The 24690-nt window shown below is 43.8% G+C and overlaps 2 protein-coding genes across 3 annotated transcripts in view; one reads left to right on the top strand and one right to left on the bottom strand.

The window, feature by feature from the left end:
- LOC306963986 (myosin light polypeptide 6) overlaps nucleotides 1-24690 on the bottom strand; it is a 164509-nt gene that overhangs the window by 32894 nt on the left and 106925 nt on the right. The gene's annotated exons all lie outside the window — the stretch shown is intronic.
- The window catches only part of znf385a (zinc finger protein 385A), a 78693-nt gene continuing 55981 nt past the window's right edge, over nucleotides 1979-24690 (top strand). The window contains exon 1 of one of the 2 annotated variants that reach the window (XM_079559295.1): nucleotides 1979-2761. In XM_079559295.1, coding sequence (XP_079415421.1) covers nucleotides 2752-2761 — 10 coding nt within the window. In that variant the 5' untranslated portion in view covers nucleotides 1979-2751. The remainder of the gene's footprint in view (nucleotides 2762-24690) is intronic. The other variant, XM_079559294.1, reaches the window with a different exon arrangement.

Below are 24690 nucleotides of genomic sequence, written 5' to 3'. Positions count from 1 at the left end.
TATCTTATTCACCATCTGTGTTCAATTTGGATCATTTTGCAGGAAAGATGTGTGGCAATTATACTAAGGCTGCAGAAAGTGAGATAGCCTCATCAACCTGGTTGGCTGTGGTTGTCTTTGAACTTGTATTTTAGAGGCATTACCAGTAGAGGGCAGCACAGAATTAGTGAACTTCACTTTCCAACACATTTTATGATCTCAACTTTTTTAAATTGAGAAAATCTCTCCTCTCAAAACCAACCTCAGTTATTTTTGTTTGATTTTGTTGATGTGCTTTTATTTAATCTTACCAAACACTCCTTGCTGCATGCTATAAATTGCCATGAATTTCACTACATTCCAGTTGTAAATGCTCAGATCATTTCTTATTTTGGCTACAATCTCTAGATGTTTTTAAAGGTCTTTAAGTTGCCTATAGCACCTGCATGTTTCCATTATCCCTCTCTATTTCTAACCTCTGGGGTCAGCTGCTTCATGGTGATTGTCCTCTCCTGTGCCCTTTGACCTTGTCCTGCTCTACCTCCCTCCTTCGCTCCTCCTTCTTTCCTCCATGTCTTCAGTTTGTAGATGACACAAAATCTGTATACTCCGATTTCACCCTCTCATCATGACATCCATTAAAGTTGTGCTGGGCCCTGAGCTCCATTGGCCCGACAGCACATTAGCACTCGGACCATTGAACGCCAACAAGGACCGGCTGAATTATTGATACCAACACAACTAATGAGGAAACCCTATCTCTCGTCTTTTGCTGACACACACACACTCTCACACACAGGTGTGTGTAAGAGAACCTGCAGACAGAGCTATATTGACGTATCATTTCTTGTCCTTCATTCAGAAATAAATACAGGGCCAACTTCTGCTGGGCTGAATATGGATCCATACGGTTTGGCTGCAGTGTCCTAAGCATGAGCAGTTAGAAAACATTCAGAAATGCTTGTTGTGTCTTGATACAGGCTGCATTTTAACACCTGAACTTAAAGTTAACCTAAAGTGACAGTGTGCTGACAAGGGCAGAGGTCTCTCTGTTGTGATTTGTCTTTGTGACTTGCCAGTGTTTGCACACTGACTTTATGTGCCGTTGGCTGCTGCAGAGAGGTACAGAGGTGTCAGTCTGCTCCTTAGTATTCAGACCGACACTGTGTGAGTCACTCGGCCTCAGTGAGGGAGGAGGCAGTGGTGGAAGAGAGGGGATGGAGATGGAAGGAGCAGGACATGAGGAGTCCCTCTCAACATCAACAGCGTTTTGTGTCGCCCCAGGCTCACGTGTTTATACTGCTGTGCTTGCAAGCGTGCTCACCCGGGGGATTCATTTTTGACAGCTTTGTTAAGCCTTCTCCTGCACTGGGACGGGGCTGTGTGATGTCTGAGGTATCACTGTACTCATGATCTTAAGCAGGACATGACAGGAGATCTTTTTTGATCGACTCAGTGGTGTGGAGGGGTTAGACCCTGCGTGTCTTCCCCATTGTTTTAGTGACAACATCCAGCCATAGTCCACACGGTATTACTGTTGTGCCCACCTCGTGTCCCAGTACTTCCTGACCCCCTGGGCATCTCCTGTTGTCACTCCACGTCTCCTCATCCCTCTGTCAGTTTGTGTTTAGTTTAATCTCTGCCCCTCCTTCTACTGCTTCCTCTGCTCTGTCGCTTTCTATTTCATCTTGTGTTTGGTGCGTGCCGCCCCCTCCTCTGCACTCCCAGCCTGAATCACATCCCTTTGTCGAAAACGCAGTGGTTGATCAGATGCGGTGTAACCTCGCCTGTGCGGGTTCAGGGATGCAGGCAGCACAGGGGAACAGGACAGAGCCACGTGGATAAAAGGTTAATCCTTAAACAAGTCAGCGCGCCAACGCCGAATCAAAGGACAGCGAGGGGGAGGGGCATCAACAACCACTGCAATAAACCCATCTGACAGTCAGCGCTGCCTCTATGTGTGAGAACAGCGGTTAGGGGGAGACGGGCATTTTCAGTCAAAGCTGTGGTCCCCCACTCTGCATGATGACAAGTGTCTACAGCTGTTCCCATTGGCTATGACTGCTACCAATCAGAGTGGAGGCATGTAAGGTGCCTGTAGGTTATACCCAACCCCAAAAATCAAGAAGCTGTGAGAGGGAGAGGAGACGGCAGTGGAGGAAAAGAGGCTGTTTGTTTTAGAAGGAGAACTAAACAAGGCACTACTCGCTGCAGTGAAGACTCATCTGCTTCTTTGACAGTCAGAAGAAGAAACTGCCTGTCAGCTTTTTGTTGGAGAGCACACTGCAATTCCTTCAGGCTGCTGTGGAGAAGAAGATCCAGGCTTGTTGTGTGTGGCTGCCCATGTGATTGGCTGTCACACTTTAGGCTCCCCCTCTTCTCTCTCCCTCTCTCCCTCTCTCCCTCTCCCCCTCTGCGTCTAACCCCCCTCTTTACACTTACCTGAGCCACAACTGCAGAAGCACGGACCACCTCCTGCTATCTCTTCCCTCTCCTCTCCGCTCTCTCTCTCTCTCTCACACATACACACCCCCAGCGGTTTACCTGGACAGGGGCGACAGCGCCAAGAGACGGCATGCGCAGCAGCGGCAGTGTCTCCTCACCTCTCCTTGATCTGCCTCGCTGAGTTGCCTCTTTCTGGAAAGTGGAGAGGAACTCCGAAAAGACGCGTGTGGTTTTTTTTCTTGCAGCCATTGTCCCCTTGATGCAAACAGGGGAAACGGGGGCAATCGAGGAGCGCTTTTCAACCAGACCAAAGGCAGACCACTCGGCATGATTTTAGGTGAGTTTGGATTTTGTTTTCGGAGAGGTCATTCTTCTTGTAGACACTTAAAGTTGGACACAGGCAGCAGCAGCTCTCTTGTCTATTAACAGCTCTGGACACTGGACATCTGTCAATACTAAGTGCTGGAGAGGAGCTTTAAATCATGGTTAGTGCTTGTAATCGCTGTAATAGTGTGCCATTATTGTGGCAGGTGTGAGTGATGACAGAGAAGGTCAAAGTGTTTGTTGCCTCGCCGTATCATCATGAGCTGTTTGGTCACATGACTGGACTCCACCATTCCAAGGCACAATTTGACTTTCACTATGAGTTTTTGTTATGCATGCTCCCAGTCATCGGCTACTAAGGCAATAAATCTATCCTTAAGATTACTCTTTATCCCAAGATGTGCCATGTTTGTATTACAGGATGGTGTTAGAGGCTTGCGTGATTCCCAGTACACAGTAATCTCACAGGCTTGTTCTGTTGTTAGTTCGCCAGCTTTCTTCTTTAGTATTCTGCTCTCATAGTGGCTGTGTCTGCAAGTGATCTGTGTGGCCCCTATATAGTAAGCTTGTACATTTATACAGGGGATGGCTTTCGCTGTACACAGTCAAAGATATGCACGCGCGTGGCTGTGTAGATGGTGTCAGAGACATGTGCGCTGCAGTGGTCGGTGTGAGTCAGCTTGTTAAAGTGGACTTTTGTGGATACTGGTACTGGGCTTTGTACTTGGTTTGTGTGGGACTATGTGCTCGAGTGGAGAGGCCACTGTTTTTACGCATGCCTGGGCTGATTCCTGCGCTGCTCTGCTCCTCTGCTCCCCCGGCAGGCATGTTTTTCAAGCAGACATCTCTAATGATTATAGGGAGGGAAGTCTAAGGTGTCTGAAGTCATGGTGTGTGTTTCATTTAGCTCCAAGCTCTTACTTACAACTTCTGTTTATATGTGACAGAGCAACTGTTGAGTTTTTTGTGAGTTTGAACAAAACAGTGACGTTGTATTGAGAGTTTTTGTGGTGGGTCAGAGTGTGTGCCTCATTTAACAGTTAGACATGCTGTGTCTTGATCAGGTTGCAGGTGGTAGCAAGATCTCCTGGTAATGATATTTGGTCAGGACGTGTTAACAGCAGCTGTAACCCTGACTGCAGCTGGCGTACTGTAACAAACACAGAGTTGAAGCATACAGCAGCAAGAACTAATGATGTGAACGGCAAGCACTTGGTTTTCATAGTAAATGGCATCTTTTTAGACGTTTTGAATACTATCAGTGTCATAAAATGGGTTTAACAGCATATTTCAGTTAAACTACATGGCAGTGGTATTTTTTCATGATCTCTAATGGTCTGTAAAATGTTCTCTTTAAACCTGCCAAGAAATCTGGCCAAGTTTTGTCAATATTGAGTTGTCACGTGGAGAACGTCTTTGGTTAGGAGTTTTAATCAAATTCCTGCTCCTCTATTTGCATCATGATCTGCCGCCTGAATGATTTGACATTTGTGGATTTTCTGCTCTGAAAAGGCTAATGTCATTGTAATGACCTTTACAATGGTGAAACCAGTCCAGATAACCTGCCAACAAATATCAACAAATATTTACACCCAACCTTGATCTCAGTGATACACACAACTAACAGTACATTTTGATGTTGTGCCTTTGGCTACATTTTACAGCAGCCATTTCTGAAGACAGCTCAAGTGTAAAAAGCACGCAACAGCAGCTTTGTAGTAATGTTGATTAGCCTTTTCCTGTGAATTTGTCTGAATGACCTTGAGCAGTAACCTTGCTAATGCGTGTCTTTATGTTGCATGCTGCTCTTGTGCTCTTGGGGCCTGCCGGAGGACGCTGGCTGCTCTGATAGTGATGACAGTCCTGATGCTGATAATGGCAGTGGATATGTTATTGTTGTTCAGCAGTGTACAGTTTGCAGGCAGCAGCTCCACAAGCTCTGCACCATAGGACCAGTGCTGAGGAAAATTACCCTCATAAACTGTGCGTTATCTCGCCTGAGCAGCAGTAGAACACCTTTGTGAGCTAATAGACTCCGGGGGAATACAATAAAACATTTCTATATTATGACAAAAGACATTTGACTCATTGACGTTGTTGGAGTTGCCTTGATTATTATAAATCCACCAGTGTTGGGTATCAGTCAGGTCTGACCTGCCGTGACCATGTGATCAGTCTAAGTCTATTGTTCAGGCATGCAAGGCCACTCACATCTCATCTGTCTCCATAAAGCCTGTCTCCTCATTGACCTGTCTGCATTAGCCTGGTCCCCTCCCCCTGCTCACCTGCTCTGGAGGTCATCTTCCTGTCCAGCTCAACTTCTTTTGCCCTGGTTTTGTTGCACGTTTCAGAGTGATTGTCAGTGTATAATTTGATGTATATGTGTGTACTAGCTCTTGTTGTTTTGGCACTTAGTCCTGCAATGGCGTTTCACTTTTGTAGTGTGCATTTGTGAAAAAAAAGAATGAGATTTCAGTTTATTAAGAGTTTCAGGCATGGCCAAGGGCACAAATCAAGTCCTCTATTGCACTTGACCCATTTTACCTTCTGCACAGCTCTGCGGCGCTTATAAGAAGAGGACTTATTCCCACAGCAGTCATTAGAAAAGACCACACACACGCAAAGTGGTCTGGGATCGAGGGTTAATGGACACAGATGAAAAACACTATTATGTTTGTGTATCATATTGAGCCGGTGGTTTGGGGATTCCTTTAAGGCCACTCTTGACTTTACGTGTTTTCCACAGTAATAAGCTGCATATTTCTTCTTGCATTTTCTCACATACTGCTCTTTTGTCATGACTCAGTCCCAGTTTATGGATAGGAAATCTCTATATTACATACATGTGGTCTCCCTGCTCCCTTCTCACTTGTGCTCTTCTCCACTGGCCCATTTGTTTATGCTGGAGTGACTGCGTGTCAGCAGCTTGTCAATACAGTCTGTAAGAGACTCTAATGAATAGGCCTGTTATTGGACTGGTGGGATGGCTACCCATTGTGTCTGAGTGCGGCTGTGTGTGGAGGTCTGTGTGTGGAGGTCCATTGGTGTGTGCAGTGCAGAGGAGAAATGAAGGTGTTACTCAGGATCCTGTATAGACCATACTGCAGTGTTCTCTCAGAGAGCAGCAGGAGTCAGACACATTATACCACAATCTTTTCAATCGCTTACACTGGTGACCTGTTGCCTGATATTAATAATATGAACAATAGGGATTAGGGATTTTCTGACACAGATACCTTTACGATACCTTTAATATTTCTTAAGTTAATTTAGTAAAATAAATTATAGGAAAGGTTCTGGAGTCTTTAGTAAAACAGAGATGAGATTACTAGATCAAAATAAGGCTCTTATTATGAATGTTTTGAATTCACTGTTTTGTGTGGAGTAGGAATAGTGATACTACTGAATTCCTTCAATACAGTATTAAAAAACGTAATAAAACTTAATCCAGACTTCAGTAGCTGCACCTGTTACCAGAGGTGGGTAGAGCTAAAATGTTTATTCAAGTAGGAGTTTAAATTATTTTACTCAAGAAGAAGTCAAAAGTAGTGGGCTAGCCATGGGCTAATTTCCATCTGTCCCCCACTCGCTCTCTCATTCATTCTGGCCTGAACATGTTTCTAGTGGTAGGGGAAACCGGACTACCCGGAGAAACCTACACAGGGAGAACGTGCAAACTCCACTCAGAAAAGCCCCGTCCTGCCGGAAAGGTACATGTACTTTAGTAAATGTAACTGAGTACTACTCGCCTCTGCCTGTCATGATGCTGGCTTGCTCAGAATGGCCCAAAACTCTGTCCAGATGATGAGTACCTCCACACTGTCCCAGGACGCTGCTGCTGCTCTGCCAAGCACAAGACCCACCTGCGTCATTATGGTGTCACATTAGTGCAGTGAGCGGGCACCTGGTTGAATACTTACTGGGAGTCCTGGGGCTATAAGACACCTGGGACCTGCACTCTGGAAAGGGGTTTGCATGCTTCAACAGTCAGTGTGATCACCAAGTGGAAAGGGACACAGATGATCCTGCAATCTTCAACTTTAGAGTGTTCGCCCATAGTGCCATTAAAGCCTTTTCTTATTTCATCTCTATATTTGTTATATCACAAACAGAACTATGGTCCATTGGAAACTGCAATGGCTTCTTTCAAGAGAATATGACCATGTACTTTTAATTAGTCCAATTCCATCAAAGAGGATCAAAACAACTGCAACGTACTGTTTGTACTAGTGCCAAGCCTGGATAAAACCAAGAGCTGTGTGAGGATGGGCATCACAAGACACTTTACATATCAGTTTGCAAATCATTTCATTGCCGGTAGGTGCCAACGACAGAAGGGAAACTAATCTTAGTTAAACAATGTTTTGGAAGTGACAACAGAGGACATCAAGGATACAATTTAGTCTTTTGTTTGTTTGAGATAAAATTGTTTTGAATGAACTCGTAAGATTATTGTCTAACATTGTTGGAACAGACACAACTCACCATTTCCATCAGCCAAGCATAAAAGGTTGGGCAAAGATAACGTTTGGCGGCAATAGATGTTGCATTAATCATGGCCGCTCTATTTCTGTGAGCTTAGAAGAGGAAAAGAAGAAAGCAGCAGGGCTGGGAAGAAGAGGGAAGACACACAAAAACAGAGTGAAAAGTGTCTTTATGAAAGAGAATTGGTTCCATCCAGCTTTGCAGCTGAGAGGATATTCCTCTGAGCGCCGTTAAGATGCGATTTCACACAAAGACCAAAAGAGAAATCAATTCTCCTTGAGATGCAGCAAGGTCACTTCATCAGAGCCTGGTTAGAGCAGCGGAAACAAGGAATCTGAGGAGGCAACCAAAGGATGGAGTGAGTAGAGCAGGAGCTGAGGCTGTTAAAGAAATGAGTGCACAGGCAAACTATAAGACGAGTTAGACACTTACAGAGTAGGATGACAGTCTTCCCTGTTAAATCTGGCCCACAGGGAGAAACAGATGCTCGAGCCTGGATTTTATTCTGCCAGAGTCTGTGTGTATAATCTGACTCATCCTAAAGGGGAATGTGGGCATATTTGGACAAGACTACTACAGCCTTGCTTCAACTTTAAATGAATTAAGGTGTCTCTCAATCTTCTGCATCAGCTGTAACACATATGTCCTACTTTTATTTCTGTTGGTGACATGACTGAAATAATCTGTCAGTGTAGTCATTTTTAACAGTGTGGAAGTGTAAAAGGCTGTCATTTTAACACATGATTATATTAAGCCCATGGTACAAAAAAAAGTCACACATCAAATATTTGTGTCATCAGCTGTCCAGCAGGGTTCTAATACAATACATGTTTTCAAAAAGTCCTCTCGACCAAACACTCATCTATCTATCTGTTTTACATGTCTTTCAGGCAAAGACTAAATGAACTGCTTTAGCTGTTACTTCCAGGTAGCCTTGTCCTTAATGTTAGATGAATTGCTCAAAATAGCCTAAATCCATGCCCCGATGCCTCCCCACTGACAGATGAATCTGCTCTGGTGTGTAAAACAACAGCTAATGAGATGCTGAGAGACAGTGATGAAAAGGTGGGACTATTAGACTTGGCTTGCCCCATTGAGAGACGCCGAGCGAACCGCTAAAAGCTAGCAGCATGCTCCTGCAAGGCTTTGGACGAGAGCCTCGCTAACAGGTAGTTATAGGATCCGCGTGGGGGAGGTCTTAGCACGGGTGTCTGGTATGCGCACCTGTCTCCGCACAAGTCCTGCCCCTTTAGAGACAGTGAGGCAAGCGAGGGGGGCTCTGCCAGGACCTGCAGCAGCTCTGCCTGCCCTGGCCCTGGGGGGAGCGGGGGAGGTGTGGAGGGAGGGAGGGAGGGAGGGAGGGAAGGGAGAGAAGAGGCCAGATCAAGTAAGGTGCCAGAGGTATGGATTAGAAGGCTGTAAGGGACAAACGGGTAATGTGGTATCTCAGGTCAACCACTTAGGATGTTACTATGTCAGCACAAGTCACATGATACACGCTCCTATTTTAGTGTCTGTCTTTCGCAAAAGTGCTTGTTTTTCTGTGACTTTCCACATCTTTGGAAGTAATGCATGAGCTCATCTGTGTATTACAATCGTGTGTTGCTATATTGAATTCTGATACTGTATTTAATTTATTTTTTATTTTTCAGCCGCTAATCCATTCCTTGTACCACGGTTGTATACCTGTCTTTATTGCAATATAAAGACATTTACAATAGACCTCAACTTTAATGGCTGCTGTACTTACACTACTCTGAATACTTAGGTTCCTAATTCTTTCACAACTTTAGATGTTTTTTTTAATGTATTATTGTAGTGTGATCAGTGTAACAAAATGTAGTAATCATCAAAAGAGCAAGAGCATTGCAAGTAGCTCCCTCAAACTCTCCCTAATGCCACTGAAATACCTCTTGTACTTTGAAAACGGTTCCAGCTAATTTGTATTTCCATCAAATTTGCATGATCAGATTCCACACACTGTCCAATGAGACGGGAACAAGTGGCTTCACATTGCATTCTTCACATCTAAATAAGGTTGTGGCTTGTTTTTTGTTTTTTTCTCAAATCACTCGCTAATTTTGCTTCAGGAATTTGACGGAACATGAGCCCCGTGACAACGCTGTGAGATTATGTCATTTATTCTAATTTGCACATGTGAAGGCCAGCGTGTATTTTGAGGAATCGTATTTACAGTAGCGCAGAAGATGGTTTTTGTCCTAGCGCTGGGCCAATAATCACCAGACAGCAGCGCCACAAATCTTCATTAGGGGATTAGGCAGCAGGGGGACAGCTTGTGTTCTTGGGCTTTTATTGGTCGCCCTGCATCCAGCGCAATCAGACTTAGATTCCTGCTTTTCCCGTCTCCTCTCGTTAAAGCCGCGAACAAGACTATAGCTGAGGAAAACCTCCGATATAAAGGACGGTTAGGATTGACCTTTATTTTTTGTGCTTTGGGATGAAGTGATTTGTGGCCTGGTCTGTACGCAAACTCTTCAAGTGCATATCATTTTATTTCAGTGAAGCGGCAATTTTAATGAAGAAATTGTATTTTTATTTGAATTTTTAAGCTGCTGACAGGAAGTGACATAGAAGAAGGTAACGTTCCAGAGCAGTTTGGCTCATTTCCCATTGACATAACATGGTTGGCACGGCAACAGTTTAAAATTATTTGCCTTCATCTATGTCACTTCCTGTTCGTGTCCATTAAGGAAGTGAAACTATGAACAAAAATGGCCAAACTAAAGAAAGCTGGGTATAATCTCATAGCAAAATCTTAAATAAAAATGTGTTGACTACGTTTTAGCAAAAACATTTCTAATGTGTCCTATGCAAAGAGAAGTACATTTTAAGATTTTTATGAAAAGTAATACTTAATTGGGAATATTGTCTATCAAGAGGTCCAGGACTGTTTTATTTTGAGTTAGTTTACCACAATCACTGACTCTTTAGCTCTAGAATGATATAAGGATACTAGTTTCAAAAGTACAAATATACATATATATATAAGGGAATTGGGTGACATTAAAGAGGGGGTATTATGCTTTTTTCAATCACATAGCACCAGTCTATAGCACACTACAATGATGACGAAACCTTCTGTTGGTCTGTAAATGCAGTAAGTTAGAATAACTGCCTTGTATAAAATTGCTCTCTCAAAATGGCTGTAGTGAATGTCTTGAAATAGGCCTCTGTCTCTTTAAGAACCTCTGACCCTTTCCGACACGCCCCCTCCACACGCTGTCTGTGGCATCAGTGGGGAGGGGGTTCTGCTGAGGAGCAGTGGTTGGTTACTCGGCTGGTGACGAAAGCTCGGCTGGTGACGAAAGCTCGGAGGCGTCTCCAGGAGGTGGGGGCGTTCCTAGGAGGACTCAGGCAAACCTATCCCTAAAATGGCTGCCATCAGAGTTTTTACAGATTACTCAAAAATACGTGAATGTGCCAAAGCAACACTTCAGGCATGTTTTTAATGAGGGAATGACATAATAACATGATGTAAAGCTTGAAAAAGTCGATTTTGCATAATACCCCCCCTTTAAGGAACAAATTTACAATATCAAATTACGCTTTATTTTTCGCGAACACAAATCATGTATTGAATGTAATTGTTGCTAATACCGTTTGATAATGATTTTGTACAAATATGGCGCCATGTCTGGAGTCCCTCACTTTAAGAGGCTCCTCGCACAGATCGCATCTTTGAAATTTGAATGCAAATCATTTTTGAGGAAAAGCGGTTGATTTTTATTTTCTCCGGCCCCGTTGGCGTGTGAGACGTCCTCTCTCTGCATCTCATTGTTTCATTGTGTCCTCTGCTGTGTGCATATGCTCAGAGCCCTCCAATAACGCTCATACGGGCTGTCACTTTGTTCCCTTGAGGAGCATTAGCTGCCCACTGGCCACTCGCACTCAAGACAGAACAAATTAAGGTCATGGCAGAGAGAGCCGAGCCAGGGAAGGACACCACCGTCTGCCCGGCGTATGTGTGGAAGTGCCAGTCTCTCTGTGTTTGTGCCCAAGCTGATCTCTGAAGAGGGTTGATTATGAAACTTAATAGTGGGCTTATTTTGAGCACTGCCTTGGAACAAAATCCAGACTAGTTTGGGTCATATAGAATAAATTGAAGCCCTCATTAAGGTCTTCTATATATGTAATACGTCTCAAAACATGCACAATAAAGAATACCTTATTCACCTTATTCCGTGGAGAACAAGGGGAAAATGTTGCCGCTAAATTATGATGGACAGTAGACTGATTTGTCTAAAATATCCAATGTTCATTTGCACCGACAAGTCAACACTGTTTCTGTGGGAGGCCTAAAAATGGCTTTGTGTCCGTGTAGTAACTGATTTTTCTTGACGTCTGCGATCCTGTTAACTAATATGGGTGAAGGGGTGAGCACATTCATGGTGGTGCCCGCGAGAACTTCCAGAATAAGGTGAATGGGCCACACCGCCTTTGCTCTGCCCGATCCAGTCAGACCTCGGAAGCTAAGCAGTGTAGGGCCTGGTTGGTACTTGGACGGGAGACCATTTGGGAAACATCAGGAAGCCTGGGTGAATGGAGTGAGTGAGTGGTGGTCGGAGGGGCTGATGGTGCAGACTGGCAGCCTCGCTTCCGTCAGTCTTCCCCAGGGCAGTTGTTTTCACCCCCGAGTATGGAGTGAATGCATAATGCAATGTAAAGCGTCTTTGAGTGGCCAGAAAAGCGCAAAATCAAACTAATGCAGTATTACTATACAGGATGATCAGTAATTGAACCAAGTCTAAAACTCCTGAACTCCTCTGAGCTTATTACTTATACTGTACGTCCTGTGATCTCATACCAGGTTTATGTACCACAATCAAACAGAAAGTCCCTCTCATTGTTCCAATTTGAAGATACCAAACGAATGACTTCATAAATCATGACAAATTCTCTGCTGAAATGTCTTTGAGGATGACAGAGTTAGATCAGGTGTCTCATTTAGTTTCTGTCAGAGGGCTGTTGGTCACTGTGACTCACCTGTGACTGCTCTCTGTGCACATAAAAGGTGTCCAGATACAGTTTTCGTTTTTGGATACACTTTGACGCGCCGGTCCTCGCGGGGTGAGAGGGTTACTGAGGACTGGTTGTGCCCACAGGCCTGACCCTCAGCTGCGGGATCGTATTCTGCCCAAGTGTGCCTGCTGTAATCCATCGCTGCAGGGGGGGTGACCTTCACAGCGGGCTGCGACACTGGCTCTGAGAGAGTCCTGCCACGCTGACGGCACAGGGCATGGCACGCCACTTCTTAGATAATTACCTTTTCACATGCACACTCCCGGGCAGTTGCTCTTTTTCCTGTGTCAGCTTTCATTAATGATTCAAGTGATGGGGTATATACCATCATTGGTGCTCAATACTTGAATTGCGTTGTCGTCAAAGGACCGTCGTTGCAGTAAAACAATGTTGCGATTATCACATTTGAATAAAATGTAAATGGTCTTTACTTTACAGTATATAGCGCTTATACCTTCATCTGGCCCAAAGCGCTTTACAGCAAGGAATCAGTCACCCATTCACACTCTGGAGGTGTGGAGGCAATGTGGGTGAAGTGTCTTGCCTAAGTGTGCACATTCAGGAGCTGGGATTTCAAACCCCTGACCTTCCACTCTACCAACGGCGCCACTGTCGCCCATAATTAACAAATAAAGAAGCCAATTATTGAGGTAAAAGAATAGAATAAACAGAATAGTTTCATCTGGAAGCAACCAAATCTTGTGTCCAAAATGTGTTCTTACAATAACCTAAGCCTGCAGCTGATTCCTCTATTTGTTTGGGGTTACTGTAGTATCTTTTCAATGGTATTGCTCCAGGGCGTGTACAAAACGTGCATTGAGATCTTACTTTTAAAACGTAAGTTATAATAACATTAGCAATACACGTTCGAAAATTCACTCTTCAGTTTGCAGCCCCAGTGTACAGCCACCACCCACGCTCAATACTCGTGCATCAATACTGTTATCAAAAGAACATCCACCACCCTCTGCACTTGTATGTTGAAGTTTGCAGTGGCATGGTTAAATGTTTGAAGATTTTGTGCCTAAGACAAGAGTTTCTAAAGTTATTGGCAGATACGTGGAGATGACGCAGCCAAATAAGTCCCCCCTCATGAATGATGCATGCTCCCAGAGGCTCTGATGGAGAGGAGAGAGTAGCACGATGACAGCTGGAGTGCGGTGTGTGTGCATGGTGCAGAACAAGGTGAGACTTTATAGTAGTGCCCCCCCTTCCCTCTCTCCCTCTCTCTCTCTCTCTCTCCCCTCAGTCCTCTCTTATCCACTCACTTCTATATCCACTAAATCAGGAGCTCTCAGCGGAGCCGTTACGCAGCTAGTCTCCGTGAGCACCAACCGGCCACTGACCTTAACGCAGTCTGCTTTAGTGATCTCTCTCTCTCTCCCTCACGCCCGAGCCCTTCCTTATTTGCCAGGAACAATCACTGTATTTTCCACCCCAGTGCCCTGTGATGCTGCAGTCCCAGGCCCTGACAGCAAGAAGCAATGCTACCAACGTGAGCGTAACGTTTGTCCTTTCAAGAAGTTAACACTGTCTGCATGAGAGCGTGATGCGGTGTCATGTAGGAGCATGTTAAATGTATGCATTGTTTCATTAGAGTAGACGCTTCGAGCAGCTGCGGCTTTGATTTGTTTGGGTTTGTGTGCGCCAGCCAAAGTTTAATTTGTGTTGCAGGCATTTGAAAATTATCAATAGCAACGCAGCAGTCAGGTCCAGATGGCATTTAAAGGCAACAATTACAGCCTTAGGTATGTGCGCAGTTTTATTCAGTAAGCATTTTCTAAACAGCATATGAGAGGCTGGTCAACAATGGAAATCGGTCCGCCTTGTTTACGATGCATTATGGTTTTTCATAACCTTCAATTCCAGCTGCTGATCACAGTCATTATCCACAGTGGACAAGAAACGTTTACAGCTGAAGTATCGAGTTTTACAGCTCTGTCCCAGGTGCTGTACTTTCCAACAAAATCAGTCGCCTTGAGTGTTTCCAACTCCACCACTCTCCAAAGAGAGTAGCTCCTTCTGATCCTTTGCCCTCTGGCTACTATTCAGCTGCAAGTTTATTAGTTTATTTTATTTAGCTGATAAAAATCAACTAGTTCTCAACTAGCCTCAGGACTAAGACTGAACAGCAAAAGAGCCATCCGTCCGCTCAACTCTAAACTCAACCATATGTTATTTTATTGAAATCAAATCGTCCCAGAATGGCAAATGAGACATGAATCGAACAAATGCTGGTAACAATAAGCGTCAGCTTCCGATACAATTAATTAGATCTTTGCGTGGACTTGGAGTGACAGATCCCGACACTTGTCACAAATTGACAGAGCAAGCGTTTTGAATAAAACATTTATGCAGGCGAACAACGTCACTGGAGAAAGCCATTAAGACGCAGATTAGGAGCGGGCTGTTAATGCAGTCGGTTGGTTTGCGAAGGCCCTGAACCCAACAAACAAACACATCAGTCTGAATAACAGTGTGTCAACATGCACAATGATTACCATGCTAATCCTAGGGCAACACCAGGCACACGCCGCCGCAGCCTCCAGTCAAATAAACGCAGAATCCCTTTTCCAATATCGGTATGTTAATGTTCATAACGCTATAGCCCACAGATGAAGCAGCAGAAGCCTCTGACATTAGCTGCGTCTCCTTTACATGTTTTATGCACACAAACAACAACATAACACCGCTGGTATTTAAGCTATTATGGCGCTTCAATGATAATGTAAATGAGTGGTGGGTGTGTGACATTTCATGGGGAGTCGTGGGGAGCAGCACTGAGGTGGCAGTGGTGGTTTCACTTTAAAGACATTGTGTGTTAGGACAGCTGAAGAGTTGGGCTTTTTTAGTCAACATTTAATCTTTGATACACAGCGCTCACAGACTTGTAAAGTGCCACATTTCTAGTTTCTTATGTCTGCCGAGCTTTGTTTCTTGTTACAGCCACAAATATCTGCAACAGAGGAATTTCTGGGATCATGACCTGCCTAAAGAAAAGGGGGATCGCCGTGTCGTCACGTCCAAGGCTCTGTTGGGCATCGCAAATGTGTTAAATATAAAATAATAGTTCTAATGTTCCCAAACAAAGTGTTGCTTCTGTAAAAATATCTGCGCTGTAAAAGATCTGTGGTTTAAATAAACGGCTCTTAAAATCATCTGTTTGCCCACCATTCACCTAAACATCCGGTGAAAATCATGGAAATAAACAACAGCAGCGATCCTCCCTATTAGAATTGTATTGAATGCCATATTTTTCCACATGAGCAGAGGCAGAGATTAAACTAAGCCCTGGGAGTAATACATGAGCACATTAATTTTGATTATTGGTGAGTGCTGCACAAATCTTAATCACGACCTAAAGCACTTAGATTTGGGATTTATATTGTGAAATGAAGCATTAGTCAACATTTAAGCATGACAGGATAGCATCATGTCTGGATTCATGTGGACAATTAGCCCCGTTTCTGCGATTGTTCGGTCCGTGTATCTCTCACTGTCACCTGGTCTCCTTGGGCGGTGGAAAAGTGCTGGCGCTGCACAGTCTCTCACACACCTCTCTGCTCTGCGTGATGCCATTGGGCTGTCCTCCAAAAAGAATACACCCTGTGGCCCCGGGACTGCTGCATACATGACACCCTGTCAGCACTGCAGCGCGGAGGACGAACAGCCACACAGAGGAGAGAGAGAGGGGGCTAATTTTGGATGCGACGCTTGTCGAGTTATAGGATAAGCATCTTCTCTTTGCAGCTCTCCTCCTCCTTCTCCTGTTTGTTCAATTACTGCAGCAAGAAAGAGAGAGAGAGAGAGAATATGTGTGCGTGTATGTGTTGGGAGGTTTAGAGGAGATGCTCAGTGATGCAGGGCATGTTGAGTTGAAAGTGGTGAGAGCAAAGCTGGAAGATATTGTCATGCAAAAACGTTAGCCACACTGTTGCATTTTTACAACACATGAAAGTAGTACTACTTTTCTTTTTTCCTATATTCATGTCTATTTAGTATCTTTAAGAGGTAACTGCTTCATCCCAGAGAGGTAACTTTACTGTGGTTGGTTGAATCCACTCCGATCTTGACATGGGCAGACCAATGGGAGGACTTAGTCGCATTTATATAGTGCCTTTCTACCTGCTTTAGGCACTCAAAGCGCTTTACATCAAGGAACCAGTCACCCATTCACACTTTCGTTCACACACCAGCGTATGCAGACAGTGGAGGCAAGGTGGGTGTCTTGCCCAAGGACACAATGACAGTGTGCACATGCGGGATTTGAACCCCCACCGGAGCTATACCTGCCTTTTTTTTTTCTTCGTATGGTAAAATTATTTTTGCTCCATAAAAGTATGTTGTAAAAGTAATCATTTGTGAAAAAATCAGCCTGTTGTGTGAAGTTTGCGCCTTATTGTGATTTGTTAATGTTTTGTATGGTCAACCCAAATCGTCAATATGTGAAAACTGCATGGGCATGACAGAAATATACAATTTTTGCTCAATCACAGACACTTTTACACCTTTTGACAAAATGGATAACAATCCAATAATGTCCAATCCCAAAATTACTTTCTGTTCCTATTAACGAATAAAGCATGTTTACAACCGCACAAAACCAATAAATTCAGTAAAATCATTAGTTGAACACCCCTGTAATGTAATGTCAGCTCTCAGCAGGGGGTCCACATGCACTGTAACAAATTCCTCACACTGAAGACTTGCAGCTGGAGCCAGGAACTCTTCACCCAGCGACCCCTCTCCTCTTCTTGAGCCCCCCCCCCCGTCCCAATACCGCCTCCCCTCTCCACATAACGTCCTTCGCCCCTTCTCCTCGGCTGGCTCCGGTCCGAGTTCGTAGCAATTACAGAGATGATATCCACTGTCAGTCAGCAGCTCACAAGATGAAGCGGGGCCTCTTTAACATGCTAATGGAACGCCACATTCAATCAGGCCTTTGTGTGGCAGAGGGGAGCGCCGTGCAGCTCATTAAAACCGAAATCATAATAACAATGAAGCCCGGGCCACAAGGGAAGCAGCACCTAGGCCTTAGCCCCGAACCATGCGGGCGCCATCTCTCTCGTTGTTCTCCCCCCTCCCCTCGCTCCGTTGTCGAGCACTGAGCAGCGTGAGGGAAAGGTGCCATCAGTGGGACAAGGAGAAAAGAGAGGGAGAGGTGGGCGTCCAAACCATGTGACAAAACAAAAAGACGTCAAGGAGGAAAGAGTCAAGTCAGCGAGCTCTGTCAGTCACTTGCTCTGTCCTCTACTGTAAGCCAGACAGATATAATAGACAATTCAGGAGCTCAGGGTGACCTAGAAAGGTTTTTCTTTTTGCACGGTTTTAAGGGTCTTTTATGGATGGTATTGAACTCGCTGTTTGGAATCCTTTTTTTTATCCTTTGCATTTTTATAACAATGCTTGGAGACTGAATGACAGCCTAATTAAAATCCAATATTGACTTTCAAATGTAACCGTTTCCCTACATAAGACTGAGTGTATGCAAAGCCCACTCATGCAACCTTCTCGAAAGGTGCTAACTGCTCCGTCACTGAGTTGTTATGTTATCAACGGCATGAACTGAAAATGTTTGGATCGGGATTGTAGAAGCTCCCCCAGACAGATGTCAGGTACCATCAAGAAAGAAAAGGCAAAATGGCTGAGGTCAAGTAGTAAAAAACATTGCACAGTGTCATGAACTGCCTATAAATTAGAGAAAATAAGAATAGGCTTTCACTCGCTTATTATTTTGTTGTTAACAATGGTGTTGTATGACATGCTGTCTCCGGCTTGGATACATAGTTCATGTTGTTCTGAAGGGGGACCTGTCCTAGCCAATGGTCGCTGGTTGCACTTGTCCGCCATTGCTGCAGTGCCTCCGTATGTGGGCGGCAAAACAAGCTAGATGTCTATGGGTTGCACACACGTTTTAAGCAGCTGTAAAGCCTGGTTTCTAATTTTTTGGACCTAGATATTGCTCCTGTGATAGCACTGGGTTACTTACAATTAAAGAAACCAGGCTGTTTTTCGTAAGACTTTTTTTTAGAAATCTCGTATACTAACGAAGGCCTTTGATTGACAGGCCGTTAGCATTAGAGCTAATGGCGCAGGAGTGGCTACGACTGAACTACGTGCCCTGCCAGGGACGAGTCTACAGTGAAGATCCCGCACTTATGCCCTTTTCAGGAATATGCATGATTTCCCCCTCGTTATTATGGCAAACGTGGAGGAGTGAGGAGACGGAATCTATTGATATTATGTCTATGGTCCTAACACATGACGCTAAATCAGTTTTGGCTATGATGAATGCAAGTAAGGCGCTGATTCCCCATTTTTTGGATCTATTTGAAAATCATCTCGCTCAGTCGCAACCAAAGACTGACCCTGTCCCGTGTGCGGAGCAAGTGAACAGGTGAGCACTTTACAGTAGCCCCTTTGCATCAGCAGCACAGTTCTGTAGGGGAAACCTCTGATGTAATCCTGCTGTCACATCTAAAGTAGCACACTGCCTCTCCTCCACTCTGTGATATCCTCATTACTCTCATTACCATGCAGCTTTGGCTTAGTTTTTCAAAAGGCCCGGCTCCGCTTTCATCCACGGCACGCTTTGTTTAAGATCTCTCCACGGAGGTGTGATTCATGGTCCTCCCTTTTATTCATCACAGCTACACAAGAGGATGCAATCTTGTGCACTTGGGCGCGAGTGTGTTTATGTGTCTGTGTCTATAGCACAGATTTATTATGGCCAAGATCAACCAGAGCCCGCTGAATAATTCATGAGATGCTATCATGGAGGGGGGGGGGGGGGGTGGAAAGTGCTGAATACACCTTAGCCCAAACTACGGAAAAGTGCGAGAGGCGGGGGCAAAATGGGGATGCTCGGTCTCAACTTAGCTCCAGTGAGCGAGACAGCGGAGGGAAAACACTGCGCTGACAAATGTGCTGCGGTTTACTTCAAGGCCCTCCTCTCGTTCACGTAATGAGCTCCACCAGGGGAATGGATGTGTGTATGCAGATATTTTCACTACAAGGACCATCTTTGACTGCTCTTAGCTGCACATCAATAAAACATTCAGTTCAACAGGTGATTTCAAAGGGTGTATTGAAACAGAAATCAAAAAGGGAAACATTTAGGGGCTGCACGAGTTAAGAAAAACCCTTACTACCCGTGACTGCAATTTGCAAATTATGCTTTAAAGCAGTCCTAAGTAACTTGTTTACCTTAATGAATCATTTTTGTAGTTCCTCTGGGGGTAATACAAGTGTTAATGGGATGATTGGATGGTCTTTATTCTCCCCCGGTGTCTCTGGCCATAAAACCACAATTGCAACTTTGCTGCCTCCGGGTCGGAATACACACTAATGGAATCAAGAAGAAGAAGCTAACAAGCCACTTAAACAGTATTTACAGCCAAGTTTGCGTGAAAAGAATGATCTCCATTGTGTAATTGGATGAACAATATCCCTCTCCCTTTGTCTTTTCTGTCAGCGTAGTATTTACTCTCGCAGACAATTAATGAGTAAAAATACGCAACATGCTACGACACCTGCAGTGCAACATATGGCCTCTAGGGGCATTACTTCGAACTGCCTTAAAATTAGGGTTCAATTCAGTGAGACTAAAATATGAATTGTAAACTATGGCCAAAATCACATACAGAACAAGAACAGAACAGGTTTGTAGGTTTAAACTGCCAAGATTAGAAACAGGATATTTGTCGTTGTTGTCATTGTTGTTATTTGCCCTGATGACGCTGATATATTTCAGTACGTTGCTTGCTGCGTCTTGTGGCTTGTAGCTTTAGTCCACACTCTTCCTAGCAACAGTGCATGTGTGTCCTTGGGCAAGACACTTCACTGTAGCGCTTCCCGGGTCTGAGGCTTCGTGTACGATTGTGTTAATGTCATTCCGAGTTTGATGCTGCCGTTGTGAGGGTGTAGCGGTTACATCTCATCATTCTGCCGCAGGGTGAAGAATCCCTCCCGTGCGTCACTGAATGAAGACGGAACTGCTTTGAGTCGCTTTTTTAAATGTGCTTCATGAATATTGAATGCTATGAGTTTTCACTTCACTTCTACATAAAAAATTGTTGCTGCTTTGTCATTATTAGGGTAAGTGATAGATGCCGATGTAAACCAAAATGTCATTTATGGACATTCCAAAGACAAGTGACATTAGAGGGAGCGCCCGCAGCACTTAAAGGAATTGGAGTGCGTTGGACGCCCGAGGAGAGCATGGGCCCGGATAGAGGACATTGTGGTTAGGCGTTCTGTATTCATAGACACTACACTGCAGGGCTGGACCACCGCATCAGTCTCCTCCCCCACACACTCTATTAGGCTGATAGCAGTTCGCCCTTTACCCTCTATATCGGGAATGAAGTCAGGGGAATAAACTAGAAAATGGGTTAGTGCGCAGGAAGAATATATTTTACCGCACGAGATGATTTTTTTTTATGGCTTGAGGAGCCTTGTCAACAGCTGCAGCCAAGAACTTCTCTGTTTAGAGTAAACTTCTAATGTAATGTAGCTGATAAAGGCTTTTAAGGGCCAAATATGCATCAAGAAGATATATGTTATGGGGCAATATACTGTAGGTGGCATAATGGTACTATGTAAGGGATCATCATCATCCACCATTTTTTTCCGTCAGCATTTCACTGCAAAAGTAAATGTGTTCTTGCATCTTTTGGTATCTAGTGGTTAATCTCCCACTGTCACCCTTATTCTGTTGCATTTTGACTTTCTGTGCTGATACTAACCGTGCTGTCACTGGAGAGACGAAACAGCTCTCTGAAACAATACATACGCAATTTAGCATTTCTATGATGGCCTTAAGGTGATTTTCAGACTGCCAACTTCTAGCATTAGCCACCGTTAGCATGACATTAGTCAACAGCCACATTAGCTTACCTTCGCAGTTTGTCTTTTAGCTGTTTCTTTCCTCTCACTGTTGGCTTGGCACTCCTGAAAAGTTTCATCTACTATTTGGAGCTATGAATATGCTGGGAGAGGCTAAATGCCTAAACGCCTTTCGTCTGCTTGCGTGACTGAGCGCACGCACACAGACCAGACAGTTACGCATCAACTCGTCTAAGTTAAGGTATGAACATATCTCAGTATGTAAAAATGGTGGCCTGTTCCTTTAACAGTTAATCTGTCGTCGTCTTCTGCTTCATCTGCACATGTTCCTGCTTAATCAGGCCATCTCCCTTTGCAGAACTCAAAACGTTAATGCTTTCAAAGATAAATATATAATCTAGGACTGTCTGGGTGATCTTTTTTTAGTCTTTGCACACTCGAAGTCACTTTAAGTAACCTTTAGTTTAACATGATATACTGTTTACCACTCAATCCAAACTTCAGAAAGGCTTCTCCTCTTAAGTCCCTCCCTCCCTCTTCTTCCTGCTCCTCCGGGCTAAGGGCCTAATCTGACGGAAGATCTCCTGCCTTTGTCCATGTCCTGTGAGGTGTGTTCGCCCTGATCCACCTGTTTATGCCTGGATGATAGAGTTCCTCACCTGGGGCCATGAGTTTCTGGGAGGTGCATGGGAATAAAGGCACTGTCCATTGTTCCGCACCTGGGCGTGTGACTGCTACTGCCTCTGCGGGGGAAGAAGGAGGAGATACGTTCTGGTATGCTGGATTTCTCGGGCCAAAAATGTCACCTTGTCCTGTCTCTGCTCTCTCCCTCTCTCTCCTTTTTCTCTCCGTTTATGTTGCGCTGATATCCAGACAGTGTGTACTTGTTTTATGATACATTGTTGCTATTCATTTATTAACTTCACAATATCTCTCAAGTTTGAAACATTTTTCACATGAAGAGCTTAGTTGCTGACAAAGCTTATTAAGTTCAGAGGGTCAATGCTCAACACTAAAACACCCCAGTACAGATTATTTTTTGAAAAACTCCTGTATGACACTTGCTATGACACTTGCACAATTATAAATAAATAAACGCAATTATTCAAAAACAGTTGGTTGAAGGTCACAGATGTTTTAAGTCACTGAAAATCTGGTGCTTTTATTTGTGAACAGAAATGTTTGCAATTGGAAAACTCACATAAAAGGCACATTTGAACATGGTGAATCATATGCCTTCATATGACTTCATCAGAAGCCCTGCCATGAGGGTATGCTGTCCAGCACATACATTTGTAATGCTTTCACAGTCGTTAATGGACGCACAAATAAAACAAAAACAAAAAAAGTTAAAGTGCACAAATGTAGGGCTGCACAATATATCGTAAATTTGGTAACGTGATATTAGAAGCCACACACAATATATCGTAACCAAATCACTAAACCAATAACACCAATCACCAAAGCCTTCAATATCGACACAAAAACAAAACTTATCCATCCATCCATCCATCCATCCATCTACTTCCACTTGTCCGTTGCCGGGTCGTGGGGGCAGCCGTCCGAGCTGCTAAATCACAGCCCCTATGGCTCCTCCTGCAGGTGGTGGGTCCACAGGAGACAAAAGCTTTGAATGTGTAAAAGTTCAGTTTTAGTTAAACATTTACTACTTAGTTAAATTTTACTCTTGTTTTGGTCCTGACGTAGTCTCTTTTGAAAAAATTGCGTTGAAATGGTTTCAAGAAATATCGCAATAATATTGTTATCGCAATATTGCACCGCCGTATCGCAGATCACAAGTTACTTGAATATCGTTCAGCCCTACATAAATAGGATTATGGTATTTATTTGTATGCATTAGCAGCCAGATTACAAACGGGACTGCTTCTGCCTAAGTGAGCAGCAGGAATCGGCTTCTTTAACATTGGTCTGAGTTGGTCCAAAATGTATATTGTCATTTAATTCCTACTTGTTTTCCAATAATGTGCAGCCATAATTTCATTTAGACAGACACTTCTTTTAGTCTGTGACATTCCTGAAACATCTTGAGTGGGCAGCGCTGTGATCGTCTTACCAGTGTGGATGGCCCCCAGCCAAGGGAGGAGCAGTGCTCATTACAAAGACAAAATACATAAAAAGAAATTTGAGAAACAGGAGGGAACAGACAGTGGGTAGTTTAAAGAGGGCAGAGCAGATGAATGGAGGACATGAAGACAGCTCTGAAACAGTTTGTCCGCTTAGGAGTTTTGTTTATTCTCAAGAGGCAGTCTGAAAGTGAAGTGGGTTTCTCAGAGAAAAAACCCTCTTTTTACAGTCTTTCAGTGATGTCGTAATGACCCAACACAATTTACAGACAATGAACAGATTCAAAAAGTAATAGTTATTTCTAAATCAGACCAAATGGACTTGATCTACATAAAGTCAACTAAGTTCTTAATGTTTTTTGGGCAGGCTGACCTTGTTATTTACAACACCTCTCTGATGTATTAAGCGGGTTTCACCCCAGTGAACACGTTTGCATCTGTAGTAGATACGAGTATTGTTTGTGTCTACTGTCCAGCAATGTGCTTGTTTTAATTTGTTTCATTGACTATTTGGGGTGTTTTCAATATCAGACAATGTTTTATTTAATCAAAAAGCAATCTGTGAGGTAAAGTGCTGCAAACATGGTTAGATTGTTGAAATATCAAATAAGCAAGAAGTTTTCATGATTATGAAACCATATTCTGTACTATTGGAAGATATAAAGTTAGAATATAGACCACGTGTCCCCAACTGGCGGACCTGGGTCCAGATCTTGACCTCCAGAGGCTTGAGTCTGGACCCCAAAGCCTTTCCATCCTCCCTATATACTTCATATCTCAGGCTGAATTAACAATTATTTAAACAATTACTGCGCATGTCCGGACGCTAGACATATGTCGAAAGTTACGAAGGTAAAGTTTGCGGACCTCGAGCCGATTCAATTGGGGACCCAACTATGTCAAACTCATTTTGGGTCGTGGGCCGAAATTCAGCTCCCACGGCGGGTTGCATATAATAGAGAATTTTTTTTCCAATAAATTAATAAGAATAAGCTGTGATTTGGTCAAAGCCCCATTAACAACAACGGCTTACACTTGTATTGCACTTTACAAGCCTGTGTCCCAAGTTCCTCAAAGTACTATATCGTAGTCATTATTCATCTCACTCACCACATGCCTATATAATGTGTTGTTCATATCCTGAGCTCATATTTTGTCAGTGCCCTCTGCTGGACACGTGTGAAACTCTTTTATTTATTCTTTTATTTAATGCCCCCTAGTGGCTAGAATTAGCATTCTGGTTATTCTTTAAAAATGCATAACTCAGCACAGGAATGGGCTAGAGACTAGAGGCTTTTTATAACATACTCTGTATTTTTTGCTCTACAGGGCAGGGGCCGGATTAAATCATCTTGCGGGCTGGATCTATGTTTGACACCCCTGCTCTAGACGTTAAGTTTAAGATACTAATGGAGCATATCATTGAGATATTGAGCCAGTTTGGATGCTTCACCTTAACCAGATGAGTTACGTATGCCTTGGTGGA

The sequence above is a fragment of the Gobius niger genome, assembly GCF_951799975.1.
Source record: "Gobius niger genome assembly, chromosome: 6".
NCBI lineage: Eukaryota > Metazoa > Chordata > Actinopteri > Gobiiformes > Gobiidae > Gobius > Gobius niger.
The sequence above is the reverse complement of the archived record's forward strand: the minus strand, read 5'-3'. Positions and strand labels throughout refer to the sequence as shown.